The sequence below is a fragment of the Leucoraja erinacea genome, chromosome 1 (genome assembly GCF_028641065.1).
Source record: "Leucoraja erinacea ecotype New England chromosome 1, Leri_hhj_1, whole genome shotgun sequence".
NCBI lineage: Eukaryota > Metazoa > Chordata > Chondrichthyes > Rajiformes > Rajidae > Leucoraja > Leucoraja erinaceus.
This window is the reverse complement of record NC_073377.1, coordinates 167,057,897-167,081,134: the sequence shown is the minus strand read 5'-3', so window position 1 is coordinate 167,081,134 and position 23,238 is coordinate 167,057,897. Positions and strand designations below refer to the sequence as shown.

Below are 23,238 nucleotides of genomic sequence, written 5' to 3'. Positions count from 1 at the left end.
CAATAAGCAAGATAGCAATGAAAAGTTTTCTTTTTCTATATTCGACACAACAACATGTATTCCTGAGTCAAATTTATTATGCTCAACTGAACTGCAGATGCTCAAACACGGAACAACATTTTATACTTGTGCATTTCATTTATGGCCTTTATGTAGAATAAGGGCATCAAAGGGTTATAGTGTTCGAAAACATTGGGATGAAAATTCCAAAATTGGCAAAATGATGGTAACAACAACAATGATATAAAAATAGCATGTAGCTGAGAGGAGGAGAAATGCTAATGGAGAGAAAATATGGAAGTTTAAGCGCTCCTAATTAGCTATAGTAGGATCATGTGCTTTTGTGCTTCCAATCTTAAAGGAGTACAATTCAATATAGTTATTATCCAGTACACTATTGACTGCTGATGAATTTCTAGGCCCGAGTTATTCTTTCTGAATGAATTAATAATCAACAGCATTTAAACTCCATAATATCTAGTATATATTTTGTTTGATGTATTGCAGGCATACATCATTAGACTTTGAGGCTATAAATGTAAATGCATTAGAGATGATCCTTGGTGTAATACAGAGTTTGACACTGAATTTTGGTTGACTTAAACCAAGGAAACCTCTAGAGGGCAACAAAGTCAACATAAAATGAAAGCCTGGCACTATTTTAACTTGTATTATTTACCATTTCTAATTGTGTCAATATCTAGAATTAGGTTAAATGTCTACATTATGAAGATTTATAGAGCATGTATCTGTTTTTGAAATGCTGTGAACCTCCTGAAAGCCATTTAGGGAAGATGGATAATGCCACATTAAGCTCAGCTATGTTATCGTTGCATAAAAAATAAACTCTCTAGAATTTAGAAGATTGAGAGGGGATCTTATAGAAACTTACAAAATTCTTAAGGGGTTGGACAGGCTAGATGCAGGAAGATTGTTCCCGATGTTAGGGAAGTCCAGGACAAGGGGTCACAGCTTAAGGATAAAGGGGAAATCCTTTAAAACCGAGATGAGAAGAACTTTTTTTTCACACAGAGAGTGGTGAATCTCTGGAACTCTCTGCCACAGAGGGTAGTTGAGCCACTTCATTGGCTATATTTAAGAGGGAGTTAGATGTGGCCCTTGTGGCTAAGGGGATCAGGGGGTATGGAGAGAAGGCAGGTACGGGATACTGAGTTGGATGATCAGCCATGATCATATTGAATGGCGGTGCAGGCTCGAAGGGCCGAATGGCCTACTCCTGCACCTATTTCTATGTTTCTATGTTTCTATGAAAGGAACTAGTGAAGGAAAAATTGTAATGTGAAAGACAAAAATATTACATACATATATGCCAGTCATTATTGCTGATATGACGGTAATAACAGACAGGAATATGAATCCGATTCCAATGAATATGCTGCGACCCATCTCATTAAACCAGTCCCAAGCAAGGTAGACTCCCATCACACTATTAAGGCACATTGTTGCTAGGAAACCCAAAAAATAATTTCTGGAAAAAGAAACACAAATAAAGTTTGTAAAGAATATTTAGAGTAGGAAAGTTATACATGTATGTTTTAACCTTGGTGAGGATTGTATTGCACAATGCCCCAGTATGGTTTATTTTCAAATTTGTAGTCCTTAGGTAGAACATCCTGAATAAAACACAATATATGAGGAACTATACGTTACTTGGCATTCTACACAAGTATATAAATGACAGCACAAAAATGTTAAAACTCCGAGTGAAATTAATACCCCAGTACCTGTTTCTGTAGCCGACATCATTATAAATATAAGGACAATAATGATCAAAGTATTCCACACAGCGGTTTGTTACACGGCAGTGCTTGGACCGGAGAGGCCTCACAATGTGGCAAGTATGACAAAGTCTGCTCAGAGGATTCTTTCCTTGTTCCCACTGATCAAAATAAACTGCCTAAAAGTAGAAATGTCAATGATCATACCATCTAAGTAAACTGTTCATAGAAAATAGAAACAAAATTACAGAATGCTATAAATACTTATTTTCCACCAGCATTTGTACTGAGAAAAGATACACTAATATTTTTATTTTAAGATTATCGGAACATTGTGACTTGCCTCTTTTCTTCATTAATACTGACGAACCTGCTATGTTCCTGATTCATGCAACTGTATATTTAAAATAACGCTGTACTGACATTGAATTAAGGCATGGAGTGCAAGGTATATGTAATTTAAAGGTATTGGCATTTTCTTCCAATTTAACCAACCCTATTGAATAAAGGTGATGAAAATCACTAACATATAATGATGTAGAATAATAACATTTGTGTTTGTGGATGTGATTGTCTCATTTTGTCCCAACATTCATTAAGATCATTAAGATCAAGCTATATTTAAGAGGGATTTAGATGTGGCCCTTGTGGCCAAGGGGACCAGAGGGTAGGGAGAGAAGGCAGGTACGGGATACTGAGTGGATGATCAGCCATGATCGTATTGAATGGCGGTGCAGGCTGTGAAGGGCCGAATGGCCTACTCCTTTAACCTAATTTCTATGTTCCAATTTATGTTTGTATCATGGCTGATGTTTATCTTGACCCTATTGGTCATAAATATTATATTGATATCCCTAACTAAATTAAAGTACTTAAGACTTCAAGTATTTCAATTTATCTTTGGAAGGAGAGGTGAAACATTTGCTTCATGTGAAAACAAATCTTCTTGATTTTAAGATTCAGCATGCCTCCAATTTAAATATGATGGGCTCTTGTACTGAATCCCCCAGCAATGGAAATAAATGATATATTAGAATATATTAACCTATTGTAAAATGGTGTAAGACGGATCTGATGAGGGCCACATTTGTAATCCAGTGACACTTGAATATGTCTCATACAAATTGGGCAAATTATCAAACATCCATGTTGCAACCTTGACCTCTTAATTATTAAATGACGGACTTAATGCTTGGGAGCCACTTCTTAAATGTTTTCTATACCCAAGCACTAGGTTTTAGGGATCTGCTCTCATGGACACACATGTGCCCCTGCTCACTTACATTAGAAGACTTTCTGGGGTGGAAGATTGCAACCTTCACGTGGTCCGCCCTGTTTCGACTAATGCAATCAACTAGACGTGCACAAACAGAAGATCAAATAGAACAAGTTGTCCTACAACTTTAAGCTGTGCATGCCACACGAAAGAAGAAGAAGAAGAAGAAGACTTTCTGATATGTCTCATTTGATTCTATACCAGCCAAATAACTTGTATTTACCTAGAGGAATCTGCAAATGTCACACTTGGTATATTCACTTAATCTGTCTACATACTTTTGGAATACCAAAGTCCCTCCTACTCAATTTCCTTTACCTCTCGTGTCACTTGCAAATTTAGATTTTGAACTCTCTATCCCTTCATCAAAATCATATCTACAGCAAAAGATTAAAAGCCAGTACGGATGTCTGGGAAATGACCGAGGCAGATACAATTGTAATTTTATGCTTACTTATTATTCTATTGTACCAATTACCTGTTATGCCACTAGATTACTTCAATTCCATAGAGTTTTATTTTTAGTTCCTCTCGATTGCTCAAGAAAAAAACAATTCAATAACTTCTCAAAAATTAATACAATATATTTTTTAATTCCCTATTTAAGAAATAAAATATGATTATCTCATGGTGCTAATTTATCAGTGTTTACTGTACTGTTTAAAGGATTGTTGAGTCAATTTCTTTCTCACCATGTTCTTGACATCCTCAAAGCATTTAACTAAATTAATCGGACATGACCTTCCTTCTTACATAAATGATATCTAATAGAAGGTTAATTATTTCTTGGATATAGAAAGAGAGTAATCAGATGTCTGTATCCTGCAAAAAATAGTCAATAACTTTAAACCTGGTAATTTTGTCAGGAGGCCTGATTTCAGCCTGAGTCAGAAGCTCTCCAGAGATATATTTGGCACAATTGTGAAAATGTCTCTGCAAAGACACTGCTGCTGGAGAGCACAGTAAAGGACAGTAACTCCTTCACACGAACAACAGCAACAACAAAGAGAAGAAACTATAAAAATATATGTAAACATTTGTGATCACTAGGGTTTATACTAACAGATTATCTGTCAGTTCATCAAAGCACAAGAAAGCAGTGGGGTGATGTGACAAATGTATTATAAAATATTAGATGATTGTATAAATGTTGCAGTAAATTACATTCTAAATATTTAAACAGAAGGGAGAGTTACTGGAAATAGCACAGTCACAAGAAGCTTTAATATTATAGTTCAGAGCTTGTTGATTCAAGTGTGATTCGATCAGGGCAGCACAGTGGCACAGCGGTAGAGTTGCTACCTCCTCTTCTTATCGAGTCAACACACAAGATTAGAATCTGTTCAACCCCAGCTGAACACACTTCTCGGCATATGCATACAATGGTATCGATGTCAGTTGCTGCCTTAAAGTGCTAGAGAACCGGGTTAGATCCTGACTATGGTTGCTGTCTCTATGGTGTTTATACATTCTCTCTGTGATTGCCTGGGTTTTCTCCGGGTGCTCCAGTTTCCTCCCACATTCTAAAGATTTGTAGGTTAATTGGTATCTGTAAATTGTCTCTAGTGTGTAGGATAACACTAGTGTAGTGATCGCTGGTTGGTGTGGACTTGGTGGGCAAAAGGGCTTGTTTATACGCTCTATCCCTAAACTAAACTAATAGAAGTGGATTGCATTGGGAGATTTATGTGAAATGCCATGCCCGAGTTCCTTCCCATTGTTTGATGTATCTGAATCATTAGGGAGGTTTTGGACAGTTTTGGGTCAGAGAGGAAGGTCAGCCATTACTGGAAAGCGATTCACTGCAGGTTTCTGCAGAAGAAAGGTACAACATAAATAATGAATTCTGAAAGGGGCTTGGAGTTGTAACTACAGGATGAGGACCAATGGAAATGATACAAAACAATGACTTCACTGAGGCAGGTTTCCAGTTATGGAGCAGATCCTCTCAACCTTCACAGAAGTCTCATAAGTGTTTAAGCATGAGTGTTTCTTGCTAGACCTGAATATTGTTAAATAATTACAGGCTTGAGTCAAACTTAGATTATATTGCCCAGGCCCTTTGTGGAGTGACAGTTGCCTGTTAACAAAGTGGACATTATTTTTTATTTTAAATATATGGGTGAGCAATCAGTCTTCTCACTATGCTAAATAGATTCAAGAGTATCTACAATCAGTAGTACACAGCGGTATACAAATGAAACCAATTCCATTCATGTAGATTCAAAAGTTTGTAAATGAACGGCAAATCCTAGTGCATCTCCTAGATAGTTGCTCACGGTAACACCATGTTGTATTTAATTAGATTACATTTCATAGACCACAGAGTTCAAATGCAATAACTTAACATAACCCAAGTTTACTGAGCATAAAAGAGACTGCTGGAGACTCAGCAGGTAAGGCAGCATCTGTGGACAAAAGGGCAGTCAACATTTTGGCTTGAGACCCTTCGTTGGACTGAAAGAGCGGAGGGGAAGTGGGCAGTGTAAAGAGTTGAGGAAGTGAGGCAAGAGCTGACATGTGATAGTTGGATCGTGGTTAATCCATGTCGTTAGGTGGTGGAGATAACAATGGAAGCATGTACACTATTGATGGAGGTAACCTGGGGCCACAGATGTTGGAATCTGATGGGAAACGAACCAAATAAGAGAGGTTTGGTGAGCAGATTAGAACAGTGGGAAGAATGGACCCAATTAGGAGGAATGTGTGGGTGACGGGCAAATGGGGTGAAAGGGATAGAAGCTGGGTGAAAGACTGATGCTGGCAAGCTCCAAGCCGCAGGAGGTTCGACTAGCCTGGAACCGGGGTCCGATCGCCTGGCGCGGGGGAGCTGAGATACCCCCCGCTGCGGGAGTTGGATCACCCCGATGCGGAGGGCTCGACCGCCGGCTGCAGGAGCCAAGATTACCCCGACCGCAGGAGAACAAAGAAGGGAAGAAGATTGGACTTTTTTTGCCTTCCATCACAGTGAGGAATGTGGGGGGATCGCTGTGGTGGATGTTCATGTTAAAACATTATTTGGGTGTCTTGTTGCTCTTTATTGGTATGACTATGGCAAATCAAATTCCCCGTATGTTGCAAAACATCCTTGACTAATAAATGACTATTATGATTGTGATTATGAAAGGGGGCAGGGTGCTGTGGGAAAGAGTGGTATCTGCGGGAGGATCTTGATGAATAGAAAAACTAACATGTTGCCTGAAATTAGAGAACTCAATGTCCATGTTTGGTCCCTAGATGGTGGTGATGGTGAGGATGTAGCTTTTCCTACACATATGGTTGCAAATGAAAGTGCCTGGAAGAGGGGATGGATGAAGAGGGATGAGTGAACCAGGGAGTAATAGAGAGAGCGGTCCCTATGGAAAGCAGAAAGGAATGGGGAGGGGATGATGTGACAGGTGGTGGAAATGCAAAGTGGAGGAACAGCGCTTCATATTTTGTCTTGGTAAATTACATGGCATGAACACTGAAGTCTCTAATTTTAGGTAACCTTGGTTCCTCTCGCCACTCAGATCTACCTACACATACCCTTCTTTACAACCGCACCATGGCCGCTCCCACCCAGCTTTATCTCCATCTGCATATCATCAACACACCCCTCCCATTGTGTCCCTGCCTCCACCGTTCCCAGCAGGCCCACCCCACCACCGTTATTTGGCCCCATACTCCACCATCCTTTTCTATCAGATTCCATCACCCGCAACCCCTGGCTACCACCACCGATCCTACCCCATATTTGTCTGGACCCTCCTATCCTGTGCCAGCTCTTGCCCCTCACCTCCTTATACTGGCTTTCTGCCCTCCACTCTCTCAGTCCAGAGGAAACGTCATGACCAGAAAGGTTGACTATCCATTTCTCTCCACGGATACTGTATGACTCGCTGAGTTCCTCCAGCAGTTTTGCATTTGGTCCACATTCCAATAACAGCAGCCTTTGTGTTGGCATATAGACTGAGAATTACCATCTCTTTGGCCAAGGAACTTTTTAAATTGTCCTGTGCTGTTAGTCACAGCTTCTCAGCTCAGCTAACTGAGAACAAGTTAGTTCTAATGATTGTTAGTATGAGATTCACTTTACATATCATATAGTAAACATATATTTTAATTCAACTCTCCCCATTACTATAATATTGACCAGAGCATAAAGTTACATTTCTAATCCTTTAAAATGCCTTTTTTTTCAGATTGCATAGATGCAAATATTTGCTTAGAATTGAAAACAATCTCATCTTTGGCTATAAACATTTAGTGAGGAAACAAGTCTTGAAATTTACTGCAAGGAACACATTCCTTGGCCCATGACAAAGGCAATGTATTATACCTGTCTGAGAGCATGGTCATATTTTTCGCAGTCTCTTAGAAGAAAACCGGGATCCATCACAGAAGCTTTTAGGAATAGATACCACATCAGTACATTGCAGATCAAGAAGGTGATATGGAAGCCCATTAGCCTGTTCAATGAGATTGAGACAATCTGTGCAATGGAATAGATAGCAACTCTAGTCATTAGTGGCAGATTAATACATTTGCTTTTAATATATGTAACTTAATACTTACTACATCCTCTTAGACAGACTGAGAAGCTCTCTATTCGATAGAGCATTCGAATGAAAAAATACCTATAAAATTCTGCAGTTCATATTTTCCATATGTATTGATAACTTAGCATTATAGCAAACATATCCCTATTCACATCATTGCTGTACCAATGTTCTTTAATAATAAAAGTTTAATTCTTTGTGGTTCAGTTAAGTATAAATTTGTCTATTTTTGGAACAAAACTCCTGAAGAACTCAATTGGATAATTTGTTCCTAACATTTTATTTACTAATGACAAATCAGAAGAAATGGTACATGTAGAGGTTTCAGTGTATGTTATTCACAAGGTCAGGGAACATATTTGGATTGGATATCAAATAGATATAAAATTGAGAGGCTCACATTATTCTGACAGTTTTTGCTAAACCATATGTGTCAAATAAGAGCTCCACCACAGTTCACAACCTGTTTCAGGTTAAAATCAGCTCCTTATTGCTTTCAGTCAATTTGCAATTAAGTTTTGAGGTGGATATTTAAAATACAGTAATTGTGAAGATTGTTAGGTTTGTTCTGAATACTTTAGAGAGCCGAGTTGGCTATGAAATTGGGACTATTTGAAATACTCTCCCCTTTCTATCCCCTAAAACAAATACTCTCCCCTTTCTATCCAAAATTAGCCAAATGCTCTGCACGATTAAATAGATCAAATTGAACAATTAGAATCACCAAATATTTTCTATATATGTTGATTTGAATTGCTCATCACATCCATTCAATTCAAACTGACATTCACTTTCATGGGTGATAAAGACTCATGTGACTTGGACCACATTTGTCTGTCTCCCTTCATTAATGGCATGCTGTTTTGCCATCATGGTGAAAAGATACATTTTCAGAAACACATTTGTCAAACTATACTTATCTTATTTGTGGCCAGCTGATTTTCTTCTTTCAATTTAGTGCGAGTTAATAGTAATATTAACATATGTTCACATTATATATATTCTTTCTACAGTTTGCTACTTGGTGTCCACAACTGGAACAATTTTAATATAATGCTTGTAATGCATAATTCTTGACATAGAAACATAGAAAATAGTTGCAGGAGTAGGCCATTCGGCCCTTCGAGCCTGCACCACCATTCAATATGATCATCGCTGATCATCCAACTCAGTATCCTGTACCTGCCTTCTCTCCATACCCCCTGATACCTTTAGCCACAAGGGCCACATCTAACTCGAAGGTATCAAAGTATCAAAGGTATTTTATTGGTCACATTCACATACACCTAGGTGTAGTGAAGTGAAAAGCTTCTTGCCATTTTGCAGCACATAAAGAAGGAACTTCCTCTTAAATATAGTCAATGAACTAGCCTCAACTACCTTCTGTGGCATAGAATTCCAGAGATTCACCACTCTCTGTGTGAAAAATGTTTTTCTCATTTTGGTCCTAAAAGACTTCCCCCTTATCCTTAAACTGTGACCCCTAGTTCTGGACTTCCCCAACATCGGGAACAATCTTCCTGCATCTAGCCTGTCCAACGCCTTAAGAATTTTGTAAGTTTCTATAAGATCCCCCCTCAATCTTCTAAATTCTAGCGAGTACAAGCCTAGTCTATCCAGTCTTTCTTCATAAGACAGTCTTGACATCCCAGGAATCAGTCTGGTGAACCTTCTCTGCACTCGCTCTATGGCAAGAATGTCTTTCCTCAGATTAGGAGACCAAAACAGTACGCAATACTCTAGGTGTGGTCTCACCAAGACCCTAAACAACTGCAGTAGAACCTCCCTGCTCCTATACTCAAATCCTTTTGCGATGAATGCTAACATACCATTCGCTTTCTTCACTGCCTGCTGCACATGCATGCCTACTTTCAATGACTGGTGTACCATGACACCCAGGTTTCGTTGCATCTCCCATTTTCCTAATCGGCCACCATTCAGATAATAGTCTACTTTCCTGTTTTGACATTCATCAAACGTCCATCAGACACAAATTGCTTTAACAATCTTGAAAAGCAATTACTTAACTTCCACGAAAGCCCTGGGTCATAAATATAATTAAATTAGTAAGCCTGACACAAATCCTGTCAGAAGATTTGAACCAGTAACATGACATATTCTGAAGAAGTGCAAATTTCAATCAATTTATCAACAATTGGAAATTGGTTTCATGGCACAAATTTTGGAACATTGTTTTTCGATGGTTTAAAATTAGCAATTAGCTGCTATGGCAACGTGTTCTGAATAGCTGCCCCCTCAGATTCTGATGTGCCAGCAAAAATAATTCAAAGTTCGTCCATCCTCTCCTTGGAGCTAATAACCACTAACCCAGGCAACATTCTGGTCAACCTCTCCTTTGCACCCCCTCTGAAGTCTCTCTTCCTGTAATGGGGCAACCAGGACTGCATATAATACTCCAAATGTAGCCTAACCAAAGTTTTATAAAGCTGCAACACAACCTCCTGGTTCTTATAATCAATATCCCGAACAAGGAAGGCAAGCAAACTATCTGCCTTCATTATCATTCTATTTATTTGTCTGCCATTGTCAAGGAGCAATGGTCCCACGATCCCACTGTACATCAATGCTATCAAAGTCATATACTTTACCCTTGCATTCGACCGCTCAAAGTGCAATACCTTTACACTTGGTCATATTAAACTCAATTTCTTCACCCGGTGGTTAGGCCACTTGCTACACGAACCCTTGGCAGTCGGGGGTAGGGTCACGTGACTGGGCAATGGCGGGAAGGAGTTGGCACGGGGTGTAGGGGTGTGCCTTATACAACGAACCCTGGGTCAACCTTCCCTCTCTCTCTCTCTTCCTCTTCTCTCTTGGCGTGAGTGTCCTGCCACCTCAGCTCGAGCCCAAGAGGCAACAGCCTTGCAGCAGCAGCAAAAACTTTTGTGTTAGAGGACTAAATGTAGGTATGTTACAAAACCTACCTGAATCGTGGTTGAAACCTACCTGAATAAGTTTGAAATTAGCTACAATTGGGTAACTAACTAATTATATGCTTTAATTTCAGGTCATCCAAGTAAGATTATTTTATATTTGTTTCAGAATGCTTCAATCTATGATAACTGAAAATTTCATTCAGTTCTCTTAATTTTTAAGAAGGTTATGGGCTTTTGACTGTCCACGATCACAGCTTTTTCGTTATGTCCATAGAAAATCAATAGGGAACAAGATGCTAATTTCCGAGTATGAAAATGGCCATAACATTTTTATTACTTGAGATATGAAAGTGAATTAGGTGTCAAATTAAACTTATTGTTATGCTTTATCTGATGGGATAAATTGCAGACTTGATTTTTTAAATCTCAAAATTTTGTAACATTGCTACTAAATGTGCATATATATCTAACCTATAATGCCTGAATAAAGAAACCGTGTATTCACGGCGTTTGGTGCCTCTACACCCATATCTTTAAACGATCTATATCCTGCTGCATCCTTTGACAGGTTTCGTCACTGTCCACAACTCCACCAATGTTGGTGTTGTGTACAAACTAAACTCCTTCCTTCATCACTGTCTGCAAAATCTTGGCCATAATGTTGTATAATAGAAATCATATAGTATTGTATTACAGTGGGGTTTCTGGTAAAATAGCGCACACAGTGCTGAATATCAGCTGACTATAACTTCAGCATGTCTGAATTTACTGACCTGTGTAAAATAGGTAGGGTAACCCCACAAAAGCAAACAGCCATAGAAGAAAATAATTGGCCCCTTTGATTTTCCTGGTGGACCAAAGACCAATGCACTGTAAAGAATTAGAAAATATGAATTAGATTTCTGATTTTTACTAAGGGATTGAATTCAATCAAGAACTCTGGAAGATACAGAAAATAAAGTTCATATCCTTGTTTTGCTCAGAAAAATAAATCCAACAGAAAACAAAGAATGTTGCTAATACTTATCATTAATTCTGCATTGAGTATTGTCTTCACTATAGCCAATCTAAATGATGATGTAGAATCATTTATGGTACAGCTAACATATGGGGTCTATATATTTTCACCCTTTGCTCGTGGATAGGAGTTACAAAGATAGTCTTCTTCAATTGCATTTCCAAATACTGGAATGGTATTTTTTTAAAAGAACAACTAAAATGGTTTGAAAAAAGTAATTGTACTGCAGCTCATCTGGAAACCTGATCATTACTTTGCAGATGCAAAACATCTTATATAATAAAGAAGTTTAGAACATTTGGCAATTCTCAGAAGGGATGTAGTAATAAGCTCTCAAGAAATCATTTTTCAAAAGATGTTTCTCACTGTTAGTAATCTCAATCAGAAACTGTAAAGTTTCCTTTTAAGATCAAGAATTTTCAATCCGAGTTGGTGGTAAATCAATTAAATCCTACACGTTCAATTCCTAATGCAACAGTTGACAAGGTTTTAGTCTGTTTGTTGAAAGAGGGGACCATAAAGGTTTTTGGATTTCTTTTGACAATAACAAAGACATTAATTGTTGGAAGGTAAAATAAATCACTTTTGTCACTAGTAAACCTCTTTTCAAAGCAAAACATTAGTTAGCATTAGTCCACCACCAAGATATCCATAATGGGAAGCATGATCAACTTTATGGGAATGAATTCCTGTGAAGTTTATTCTGAATGGCATTTGTGGGAGTGGCAAATGAGCCATGGAAAAAATATAGTGCGCTGTTTATAGCATTCACACAAATTGAACAGATCAATCTGCATTGATCAAGACACTGGTAAAGGTAGCAAAGTCACTCACAGTCCAGTTGACCTTGCAAAGTTGTCCTAACAAATATCTGGGGACCTGAGTTTAAATTGGGAGAACTCTTTCACAGTTGTACAATTTTCCAGCATGGTCTGAAGAATACAATACCATGAGTCGGGTGGGCGGCGTGACTCACGTCGCAGCAGCCTCTGCAGTCTGTCTGTAGTATTTTATTTTTTGTCTCGTTTGCATGTAGTTTTTATTTTTTTTTAAACTGGGTATGTGTGTGGGGGGCGGGGGGTGGGGAAACTTTTAAAAATCTTTCCCCTGCACGGGGAACCGGACCTTTTCTCTGTCGGGTTTCCGTTGTCGTTGGGGCCGAGCACCGTTTAGCGGCCTCCAACCGGAACGACCTGGGGCTCCAGTCGCGGAGCTGCGGACTTACCCACCATCGTGGAGCTGGCCGAGTTCGGAGCAGGAGGAGCTGTGGTGGCGCGCTGCTGCGGCCCGACCTAGGAGATTCGGGGGCTCCAACCGCAGGTCTGGTGGACAGTAACACCGGGAGCCCGCGGGTCTCTGGTGGGAGACTGTTTTTCGGGGCTTCTGCAACGGCGACTTCTCCCGCCCGAGTTGCGGGGTTGAGGATGACCTGGAGCGGGGCCTTACATCGCCCGGCACGACTTTAAATGGCCGCAGGACTTGTTAGTTCACGCTGGGGGCTCCAACACCAAGACCCGGAGCGCAGCCTTGCATCACCCGGCTCGGCTTTATAATTGCCGCGGGACATATGTTCCGAACATCGGGAACAATGTTCCCAATGTTGGGCGAGTCCAGAACCAGGGGCCACAGTCTTAGAATAAAGGGGAAGTCATTTAAGACTGAGGTGAGAACAAACTTCCCAGAGAGTTGTGAATTTGTGGAATTCCCTGCCACAGAGGGCAGTGGAGGCCAAATCACTGGATGGATTTAAGAGAGAGTTAGATAGCGCTCTAGGGGCTAGTGGAGTCAAGGGATGCGGGGAGAAGGCAGGCACGAGTTATTGCTAGGGGCGATCAGCCATGATCACAATGAAGGGCTGGCTCGAAGGGCTGAATGGCCTCCTCCTGGACCTATTTTCTATGTTTCTATGTTTCCCTATCCTGGCCAGGGATCAGAGCAGCCTCAATAAACAAGCAATGATGATGCCAAATATATAAGAACAGAGAAATATATCCTAAAGGGCCATTGATTAATGTAAGTGTTGAATTTGCATATTTATAATTTGTTGATCATTTGCTTATGATTATTGTTGACCATGGAAGATTCTATGTTATAGTCTTGTGCAAAGTCTGGAGAGAGCTGCCATTATCAAGCTTGATTAACAAATTTATCAGGAAGGCTGGCTCCAAAATGGGGCTGGAGTTGGATTCATGGGAGGTGGCCTTGGAGTGGAGGATACTTCTCAAACTGTGGAGCATTGTGGACAATACAGCTCACCCCATCCATGACACACTGGTCCATCTGAGGAGTACCTCCAGCAACAGATTGGTTCCACCAAGATGCTGAACAGAACGCCACAGGAGATCCTAATTCCCTGTGGCTATCAAACTGTACAACTCCTCCTTTTCGGTCGTGGGGTAGACTGACACCCCTCCCCCCCCCCCCCCCCCCCCCCATTCCCAATCCTTTCCACTCATCACTTTAATTTCACGTATCTTGTGTTTTATGACTGTTGGCAGATCAATTTCCCTCCTGCCAAAAATAAAGTTCTATCGTATTGTATTGTCGTATGTCTTTAGACACAAGGAACCGCAGATGCTTGTTTGCAATAATAGACACAAAAGGGGTCAGGTAATGTCTCTGGAGAACATGAATAGGTGACGATTCGAAGCGGGACCCTTATTCAGACACCTAATCATATTTTCCAGACATCCTGCATTCCCCGCTGAGTCACCCCAACACTTTGCGTCTTTTTGTGATTATGTCTTTGCTCTCAAGTAGTGTTGAGATGGGCACTGTTCACCAGTCATGACTTCAGGAAGTTTGCACTTTACTAGATTACATGTTGGTAGTCGCAGATCTTTAGTGAAGTACAAAGTTTTATGCAAATGTTGAAGAAGATCATCTCTGCTGCTTAATGCAAAGGGATTTTGGAAATAAAATATTTTATAGGTTTACTAGAAATACAGATGATCTCTCAGAAGTTACAACCAGCTACAAATGTTCTGCATGGTCTCAGCACGACATGATAAACCATGTGAGATAGATGTTCAAGATTTTGTGTGAATGTTTCAATGCCAAGAAAAATACCATGAACATAGGTAACGTTTCGGGCCAAAACCTTTTTGGCCCGAAACTGAAGAAGGGTTTCGGCCTGAAACGTTGCCTATTTCCTTCGCTCGATAGATGCTGCCTCACCCGCTGAGTTTCTCCAGCATTTTTGTCTACTTTCATTATTGATGTTGTCATCCTCATGTTTAAACCAAACTAGTAAGAAATACACACACTTTTATCCACTCCTATTGCACATCTTTGATGGCAATTCCTCTGTGCTGTTTACATAATTGTTAATTTAGCAAATGCTCTTACATTTTTTATTTTTCCTTTCGAAACTCAACTGTAAAACTGCCAGAAATTGTTTTTTGTGGCTGCATCTGTTATAATGTGTTATATTTAGAGAAAGTAAATTAAACAAATGAATTGCTTACTTTACCTCCAGTCAAATTTCAGATTTCGACTTTTTGATAGACTAGTGATGGTATTTCCCAAATAGACAATGATATCTTCACACTGTTGACCTCTTGCAAGTTTCAGAGGTGTGTTTCCATTTTTATCCTCAGTTTCTAATTCCACTCCATTCTGAAACGAGAAAGAAGAATGAAGAGTTAAGGATTGCTGGTAATAGTATAGCAAAACAAAGTCATTTTGGAAAAGATTTGATTCTAATTAAATATCCTAATTTTATTGACCAACAATCTTCTTCATTTTCCCATTTGTGTAAGTTGTTTGCAGTCAGGAGCAATAAACAATCTGCTGGAGGATCTCAACTGGTCACGCAGCATCCATGAAGGGGAATGGAGAGTCTTGGCCATCTTCCTCGACTCTTTCCGTCTAGATGAAGGGTCCGGACCAGAAACATTAACAGTCCTTTTCCCTGCTGATATGCTGCTCGACGTGCTGAGATCCACCAGCAAATTGTTTGTTGCTCCAGGTACCAGAATCTGATTTGATTCTATTATAATAGTCCACTGCAAAGTCTCTTTAAGGAATGCACTTTTCTTCATCTCTTCAACGGATGTCATGTGAGACCTCTCATTGTTCCCCATCCTTCTCCAGGGCAGCTCCCAGGCTCTGGAACTCCCTCCCCCAACTGATCCGCAATTCCGTGTCCCTCACCATCTTCCAGTCCCGCCTCAAGACCCATCTCTTCACCTATCCTTAGCCCCACGTGCCATCCCTTTTCATCTGTGCATTAATTGCCTCATATTGTGTTTTGTATTGAATTCTGTATTTACTTTGTGTACTAGTCATGTCTCTACTATTTATTTCATTCCCATTACATGTTTTTCCTCTACATGCTAAATGTTTGTAAGGTGTCCTTGAGACTCTTGAAAGGCGCCCATAAATAAAATTTATTATTATTATTATTATCCTTTATTTGTCCACCTATCGTTTGCCTCTCTATTCTTTCAATCCAGATGAAGGGCACGGACTTAAAATGTCAACTGGCCATTTCCCTCCACAGATACTGCTTGACTCCCTCAGTTCCTCCTGCAGATTTCAGTATCTGAAGTCTCTTGAGTCTCTATTTTTTACAATAATATTTATACAATAATATTACAGCTATGAAGTCACCGAGGAGGAACAGTTTATCTCCCTATAGTTCGTGAATCAGGAAGGTTTCAAAATCAGGTTAAGATTGGCCTAATCTATAGCTTCCTGGGTTAGGGCGTGTGAAAAGATCACCATACTGATTTCATGTTTGTGTGAGCTGAAGGATCATGAGTTCAATAATTTCACAACGGGAGTTGTTGAGATGTTAGTCTAGATCATTCTTGATGAAAGTAATGTCACTCACTATCAGAAGATTTACACCACCAATAGAAGGTTCACCTACTGCCTTGTTATTTAAGATGGACTCTTATTGCCCGTTGTGCCTGACACAGAGCCGTGATATTGATGTCAAAGTGTGTGAGTTCTCGAGCTGTTAGCCAAGCGACATTCAGGTCTGTTGCCGACCAGGGTTCTCCATGAAGATCCCAAACATCACACAGCGACGTGGAAATTGGCTGTTTGTATTTTCTTTTAAATATGGTTTAACTGGTGCACATCAGTCCCATGTACCCCATAGGCCTGACAGAGGCCGCCATTCAGTGGCAAGGTAGTACAAGCAAACTGGACAGCAGACTCCGCTGCATGGAAACTAATTAATGATACACACATGCATCACCCACCTTTCACTTACTTACACTCACACACACACACACACACACACACACACACACACACACACACACACACACACACACACACACACACACACACACACACACACACACACACACACACACACACACACACACGTGTGCCCTTGCCCACTGTTGTCTCTTCACTGTCCCACACCCCTTTCACCCAGCCTCCTTGAACGCCTAATGAATATCATGTGCTCTATTCAATGCAATGTTACAATTCAGTTGGTAGAGCGGATCAGAAAGGAAATTGGAGCCGAATGGATTTAACATTTTTAGGAGGCCAACTTGTCACGATAGTCCAAGCTTCCCATTGTGATGTAATCTTGGGAAAACAAATTGAACACTATCCTTTAAGAAATATTCCAATACTAGTTGGCTGTACTTATTTCTTAAGGATATTTTTTTCAAGTGTAGTTGTTATCCACCGGGTGGCTCCACCATTAGAAACTTTTTCTAATCTCTTACCTCGACAGAGATGCGATTTTTTTCAGTACTGTACTGCAGCCTAACATCAAGGAGTTGGCGGCCTTTGCTGGAGACCAATTTGGAGAGCTCCACCGCGGGACTTTAACATCGCGGATCTCGCGATCCCTTTACCAGGGATCTACCTTGGAGCTCCAACCATGGCTTAACATCACGGAGCCCGTGATCTCTGGTCAGAGACCGACTTCGGGAACTCCAAGCCGCGGGAGTATCGACCGCCCCAACGCGGGAGTTTCGATCACCGGATGTGGGAGCTACGACTGTCCCGACTGCAGGAGAATAAAGAGGAAAATTGGACTTTTTTGCCTTCCATCATAGTGAGGAATGTGGGGAATCCACTGTGGTGGATGTTTATATTAACTTATATGTAGTTGTGTGTCTTGTTGCTTTTATTTTTGTATGGCTGTATGGTAATTCGCATATCACTGTACCTTAATTTGTACATGTGACAATAAAAGAGCTTTGTAACCTTTGAATGAAATCGGATCCAGAAATCATATCAGATTTGTTTTTTTCCCATCACCATTAATAATGAAACTTCTTAGTTCAAGTGTTATGTTGCAGAATTGTGCAGGAATAAAGTAATACGCTTTCCATACAAGAAATTAAAAAGCAATTAATAATAATCAATATGAACTTCCCTCTGGGACAAGGTTGAGTCATAAATCCAACGCAGGCTTCACCATTAAAAAAACCCAGTATGATTGCAGTACTGACTCCGTCACTTAATATTCTCAAGTCTGAGAAAGATTATCATTTCCTGGCACATACTGTTATGATACTGACCATTTTTTCACCACATAAAATGGCCCTAAGTTCTCTAAATTGTTGAATGACCATGGATTGAACTTGAGCTACAATGTAGACATCTTTTCTATTGTTTAACCTACCTGCTCACACAGCAGCTGGACAGTGAGGAGGCTGCCACTAAGGACAGCTAAATGCAATGGTGTCTAGAAAAGAATAAAACACTTTATTTGCCTGATTATTAGGGTAAAACATTTTGAATTTCTTGAAAAGTAAGCTATTTCTGGTAGGATTGTATGGTTAATCCTTTGGTTTTCTATGAACTAACACAAATCTAGAGACATTTTGATTTTTGGAACCATTGCCAGAATGAATTTCTGCAAGGTAACGCAATGAAGAGCTAACTTTAAGTTCTCTTTTGGGAATCATTTACACTTATAAAGTAAGTCAGAAAATATTATAAAATGTAAAATAGTATTGAGTGTTTGGACTCCAAAATCCAGACCACCAGATTTAGCACCTTATTAAAACATGCTGAAAGTAAAATCCTGGGAAAGATTGAGAGACCATTGGTGGGTCAATTAATAATGTAATTTTAAATTATAGTTTTTCTGTACAAAGAGTAGATAAGCAACCAGAACTTCAAACTTTATATGACTAGCTCATGGGGAGATAAGTCATAATATCTGAAGAAGGGTTTCGGCCCGAAACGTTGCCTATTTCCTTCGCTCCATAGATGCTGCTGCACCCGCTGAGTTTTTCCAGCTTTTTTGTGTACCTTCGATTCTCCAGCATCTGCAGTTCCTTCTTAAACACAAGTAATAATATCATATTAGTTTATGGTTGTAAGCAGGAAATTAATTCCAAATGCACTGTAATGGTGGTCACTAGCCTGACTCTTGTATCCATTCAGTGAAAGGCATCACCTGACAGAGATAAGCTGTAGACTGCACTATCTTACGATGAGACTTTGTAAATAGGAAGTATGTTTTTTTTTACTTTACCCTTCATACAGTAAGGGACATAACTGTTTGTTTGTGTTTTATTCATCAGCATCGTCAGAGACCCACACCACCATCACCACACTCATTTCACTCCAAACATCGGGAAGAATATGTAGGAGCCTGAAAACTGTAACGTCCAGGTTCAGGAGCAGCTTTTTCTCAACAACTATCAGGTTATTAAACACTACAATCTCTAAATCAGGTATTGTCTTTCCACTGACTGGTTAGCATGCAACAAAAAGCTTTTCACTGTATCTCGGTATATCCTTAATAAAGTGAACAATGTTATGGTAGGTATTGACATTTTAGTGAATCACCTTCTTTTTTCCATTGTTCTTACAAGTATAAATACTTAAAGTATTTTGAGTTTGGAGATATCACTAAGAGGGCCTGTCCGTGAAGAATAAATGCTACTATATTTACCAGTTTCAGTCTCCCAGTGACTCAGTTCACAAGTCACAACAATCGCGATCTGTTTCACGAACCACCGACAAAGGAGAGTCAGGGGAAAGGCAAACGATATCACTGTCCATATCTCTAATTTACCCTTTCCCCAGGCTCTCAGTCTGAAGAAGGGTCTCGACCTGAAACGTCACCTATTCCTTTTCTCCAAAGATGCTGCCTGTCCCGCTGAGTCACTGCAGCATTTTGTGTCTGTCTTCGGTTTAAACCAGCATCCGCAGTTCCTTCCTACACATTTAGTCTGCTCCACTGCGAAATCTCCTCAATTATGCCGGCTTTGAAGAAGTTGTCCCTCTCCGATGAGAGTTCTGCAACATCCTCTCTTGCTGCACCCCCTCTGTGATTCCTCCTGCTCTCCGGCTCATTCATTTGTTCGATATGAATTTTTATTTACATGATGCTTGACACAATTGAATTCCTAGGTCAGATTTCATGGCGAAGATATTTATTTAGTAAAGCTCATCTAAATAGTTGAATATTTGATATCTTTATTTCACAATCCAAGTTTCCATACTTCTTCCATTGGAGCATAGTTTTATAATTCATGAACTGCAAAACTATCCACAATCTTTTATCTGTGGCCCTTTACAATATCATTACCTATGCTCTGAAACCAATGTCCACCACAGGCTACTTCGATTTCCATTTGTATCTTTCAATAGGCATTTTTTGTAACATTGGACCTGATTTTTCTTGACCAGGTTTGTGCCTCAGGTTCAAGTATATCTTTATTGTCATTTTCCTGAGTACTCACATACCCAGAGGAAACAAGAAACATGTTGTTCAACCAGTGTCCATTCAGTGTGCAGTAAAAAATAAATAGAAATAACAATACATATATCATGAACAAATTAAACACTCTACTCTCTACTAAACATCAACAGGCGTTCCGATCGGCAGCGGCACGACAGTGGCTCTGCTGCAGTGTGTCCAGGTTGGTGGTTGGTGCACGATACTTTGGCAGGGGGCAAAGTCCGTTTATCAGTCTTATAGCCTGCGGGAAGAAGCTGAGGAGCATCCTGCTGGTTTTGCAGCTAATGCTCCTGTACCTCTTCCCAGATGGCAGGATGGAGAATATGTGATGCGATGGGTGGTAGTGGTCTTTGATGATGGAGATGGCTCTGCTGATACATCTCTTCCTGTATATGTCCAGCAGGAAAGGGAGTGGAGCACCAATAATCCTGCTGGCGGTCTTCACAATCCTGTCTAGTTGGTGCCGTTCATACGCCTTGCAGCTCCCAAACCAAGAAGTGATGCCGTAGGTTAATGTGCTCTCGATTGTCCCCCTATAAAAAGTTAGTAGGTTTAAAGTGGGGAGACCTGCCTTCCGTAGTCTTCGGAGAGGGTGTAGTCGCTGCTGGACAACCTCCGGAACAAACATTTTGCAACTGTGCAGGTCCAAACAAACTTGATGCCTTGCTCCCGTGGTTGTTCAGTGAATTGGAAGTTTCTTCTGGCACCTAGACAGCCGAACCTGAGGCCTCACTCCACCAATATGCTTAATGATCTGTGTTGTGAATGCCCTTTCAATTGTTTTAAATTGTGCCTGCAGCTGAACCATGTGTAAAAACTGTTTTAAATAGATTTAAATAATTAAAACGTGTTAAAACATTAAAATATTAGTTAAAATAAAAATGAAATTGACTCCTTTCCTTCACACATCCAGTGTAAAATTGAAGGACCAGATACAAAATGTATCCAGCTCCTCATTTCTGGGGAATAGGGACCACCGCAGAGCTCACTGAGCTGAGAGGTGGGAGCAGGGATCTGACGTGGGATCTGAACCCTGGGGAATTCTCCACTATCCTGGGTCTCCGTGGAATGGCCAATTTGACAAAATCTGGATCATTTTACACCAAAATCTGCAATTCAATCTCTTCAGTATCTGGTGTGAATGGAAACAGAACTAAAATTAATTCTTGGCCTGACCAACCAAAGAACCACAAGCAGGCTAGGCATCTTAAATTCAACTGTAGAGTAAGGTGAGACAAAGGGCATGATGCCTGCTGGTCTTAAATTAGCACAGCGGAAAGACCAGCCCTGTCATACCATAGATAATTTAGTCATCTTTTATCCAAGACAAATATAGCCACCGGGCTACACATTAAAAAAAATTAATAGCATCCAATAGTGTCCAAAAGCATACTGAAATAATAAAATAGCTTTCATAATGTGTTAAAATAATAACAATCTGTTTATGCATGATATGGAATTTTTGCTTAGTATGTACAGTAGATTTCAGCAAAGATATGCTTGCTGATATGATAAAGATATGATATGCTTGCTGCGTTAATGAAGTGATTTTATTTTCATTGCAAAGCATTGTACGAATGGACATTGTCAAAGTCCCTCAATATATTACAGATTTTGTGTAAGACTCTTGGGAAGGTAATAAGAGTTATTGAAGCACAGAAAATAGCCTAAAACTTGCCATGCCAATCCTCATTCAGGCTGTTGAACATTGATGTGGGAACTGACCCTGAGAATCTGTTGTGGTGTAGATTGCAGTTTAGCTCAAACCTTTTTTTTATAATACACTTTCTACTGTCAGTAAAGTGTTTGCTTGAAAACCTAATGCCATTGAAATCAGGTTTTAAGTTTCAGTTTAATTGCTGTATTATATACTTTTTGCTCTTGTAAAATGGGATTTTCCTAGTTAAATGAATATACAGGTGCACAACCTTTTATCGGAAAGCCTTGGGACCAGACACTTCTCGGATTTCTGAATTTTTCGGATTTCCGAATGGAAGATTTTTAGCGTAGATTAGGTAGGTAGCGCGGTCGGCTTGAAAAGTCTGGAGCGGCTGCCTCCTCCCCGGAGACCGGGGAATCATTGTAAATCATTGCTTAAATGTTAGTCAGTTAGTTTGGAGGGATTTTATGTGGTGGGGGGGGGGGGGGGGGTGAAGGGGGAAACTTTAATTTTTAGTCCCCTCCCTGGTCGGAGAGGCGGGGAGCGGGCAATGCCTTACCGGGTCGCCGTGCAGTAAGCTCCGGAGCGCTGTGGCCGCCGACTCCCAATATCGCGGAGCTGGGGCTGCGGGCATCCGGCCGCGGGCGGCGCCGGTTGGAGCTCCGACCCCGGCAACTCTACTTTGCCCCTGGCTGCGCGGCGCTCCAAATCCAGCGCGGCCCGCGGCCGGACGCCCGCAGCCCCAGCTCCGCGATGTTGGGAGTCAGCGGCCACAGCGCTCCGGAGCTTACTGCACGGCGACCCGGTAAGGCATTGCCCGCTCCCCGCCTCTCCGACCAGGTAGGGGACTAAGAATTAAAGTTTCCCCCTTCACCCCCCCCCCCCCCCCCTTCACATAAAAGCCCTCCAAACTAACTGACTAACATTTAAGCAATGATTTACAGATGTTTAAGCGTCTCCCCGGTCTCCGGGGAGGAGGCAGCCGCTACAGTAGTACAGACCTGGGTTGACAGTGGGTCGTTTCGGGTCACGTTTGGCCCCAAACGCGAGCTTTGGTGTGCAGACGACATCCTGGAAAAAATGTCCGGTTTTCGGAGCTTTTCGGTTTCCGGAACTCCGGATAAAGGGTTGTGCACCTGTAATTGTTTTTAATGATAAAAATGACACTCTTTTTATACCTTGTACCTTGTACCTTGGGTTTCTGCTTCTTATCTCTAAAAACATTCCCCTTTCAGATATTTCCATCCTTGACAGCACTCTTGAAGATGTAGACTGCTTACAAAGGCATTCTTGCCCTCTGGCACTTAGTCCAAGAAGTCACAATATGGATGTGACCCTTGATTGATTTATACAATGTTATAAGTTCTTCAAGGGTATTTTACATATTGCAATGAATATTACTGAGACTCAAAATAAGTTGCAAACGG

General features: G+C 40.6%; 1 protein-coding gene and 1 long non-coding RNA gene across 4 annotated transcripts in view; one reads left to right on the top strand and one right to left on the bottom strand.

Annotated features, from left to right (window-relative positions):
* Positions 1 to 23,238, top strand: part of LOC129704449 (uncharacterized) — a 71,723-nt gene that overhangs the window by 15,487 nt on the left and 32,998 nt on the right. The window contains exons 2-3 of one of the 2 annotated variants that reach the window (XR_008724729.1): positions 18,986 to 19,109; positions 20,555 to 21,537. This is a non-coding gene — a long non-coding RNA (uncharacterized LOC129704449). Of the gene's footprint in view, positions 1 to 18,985; positions 19,139 to 20,554; positions 21,538 to 23,238 lie in introns of those variants that run through there. The other variant, XR_008724728.1, reaches the window with a different exon arrangement.
* Positions 1 to 23,238, bottom strand: part of LOC129704438 (uncharacterized) — a 39,251-nt gene that overhangs the window by 1,173 nt on the left and 14,840 nt on the right. Inside the window, exons 4-9 of one of the 2 annotated variants that reach the window (XM_055647519.1) lie at positions 18,076 to 18,138; positions 14,944 to 15,089; positions 11,227 to 11,323; positions 7,337 to 7,489; positions 1,746 to 1,918; positions 1,324 to 1,489 (exon numbers count right to left, since the gene is read on the bottom strand). In XM_055647519.1, the coding sequence (XP_055503494.1) occupies positions 1,324 to 1,489; positions 1,746 to 1,918; positions 7,337 to 7,489; positions 11,227 to 11,323; positions 14,944 to 15,089; positions 18,076 to 18,138 (798 nt within the window). The remainder of the gene's footprint in view (positions 1 to 1,323; positions 1,490 to 1,745; positions 1,919 to 7,336; positions 7,490 to 11,226; positions 11,324 to 14,943; positions 15,090 to 18,075; positions 18,139 to 23,238) is intronic. The other variant, XM_055647509.1, reaches the window with a different exon arrangement.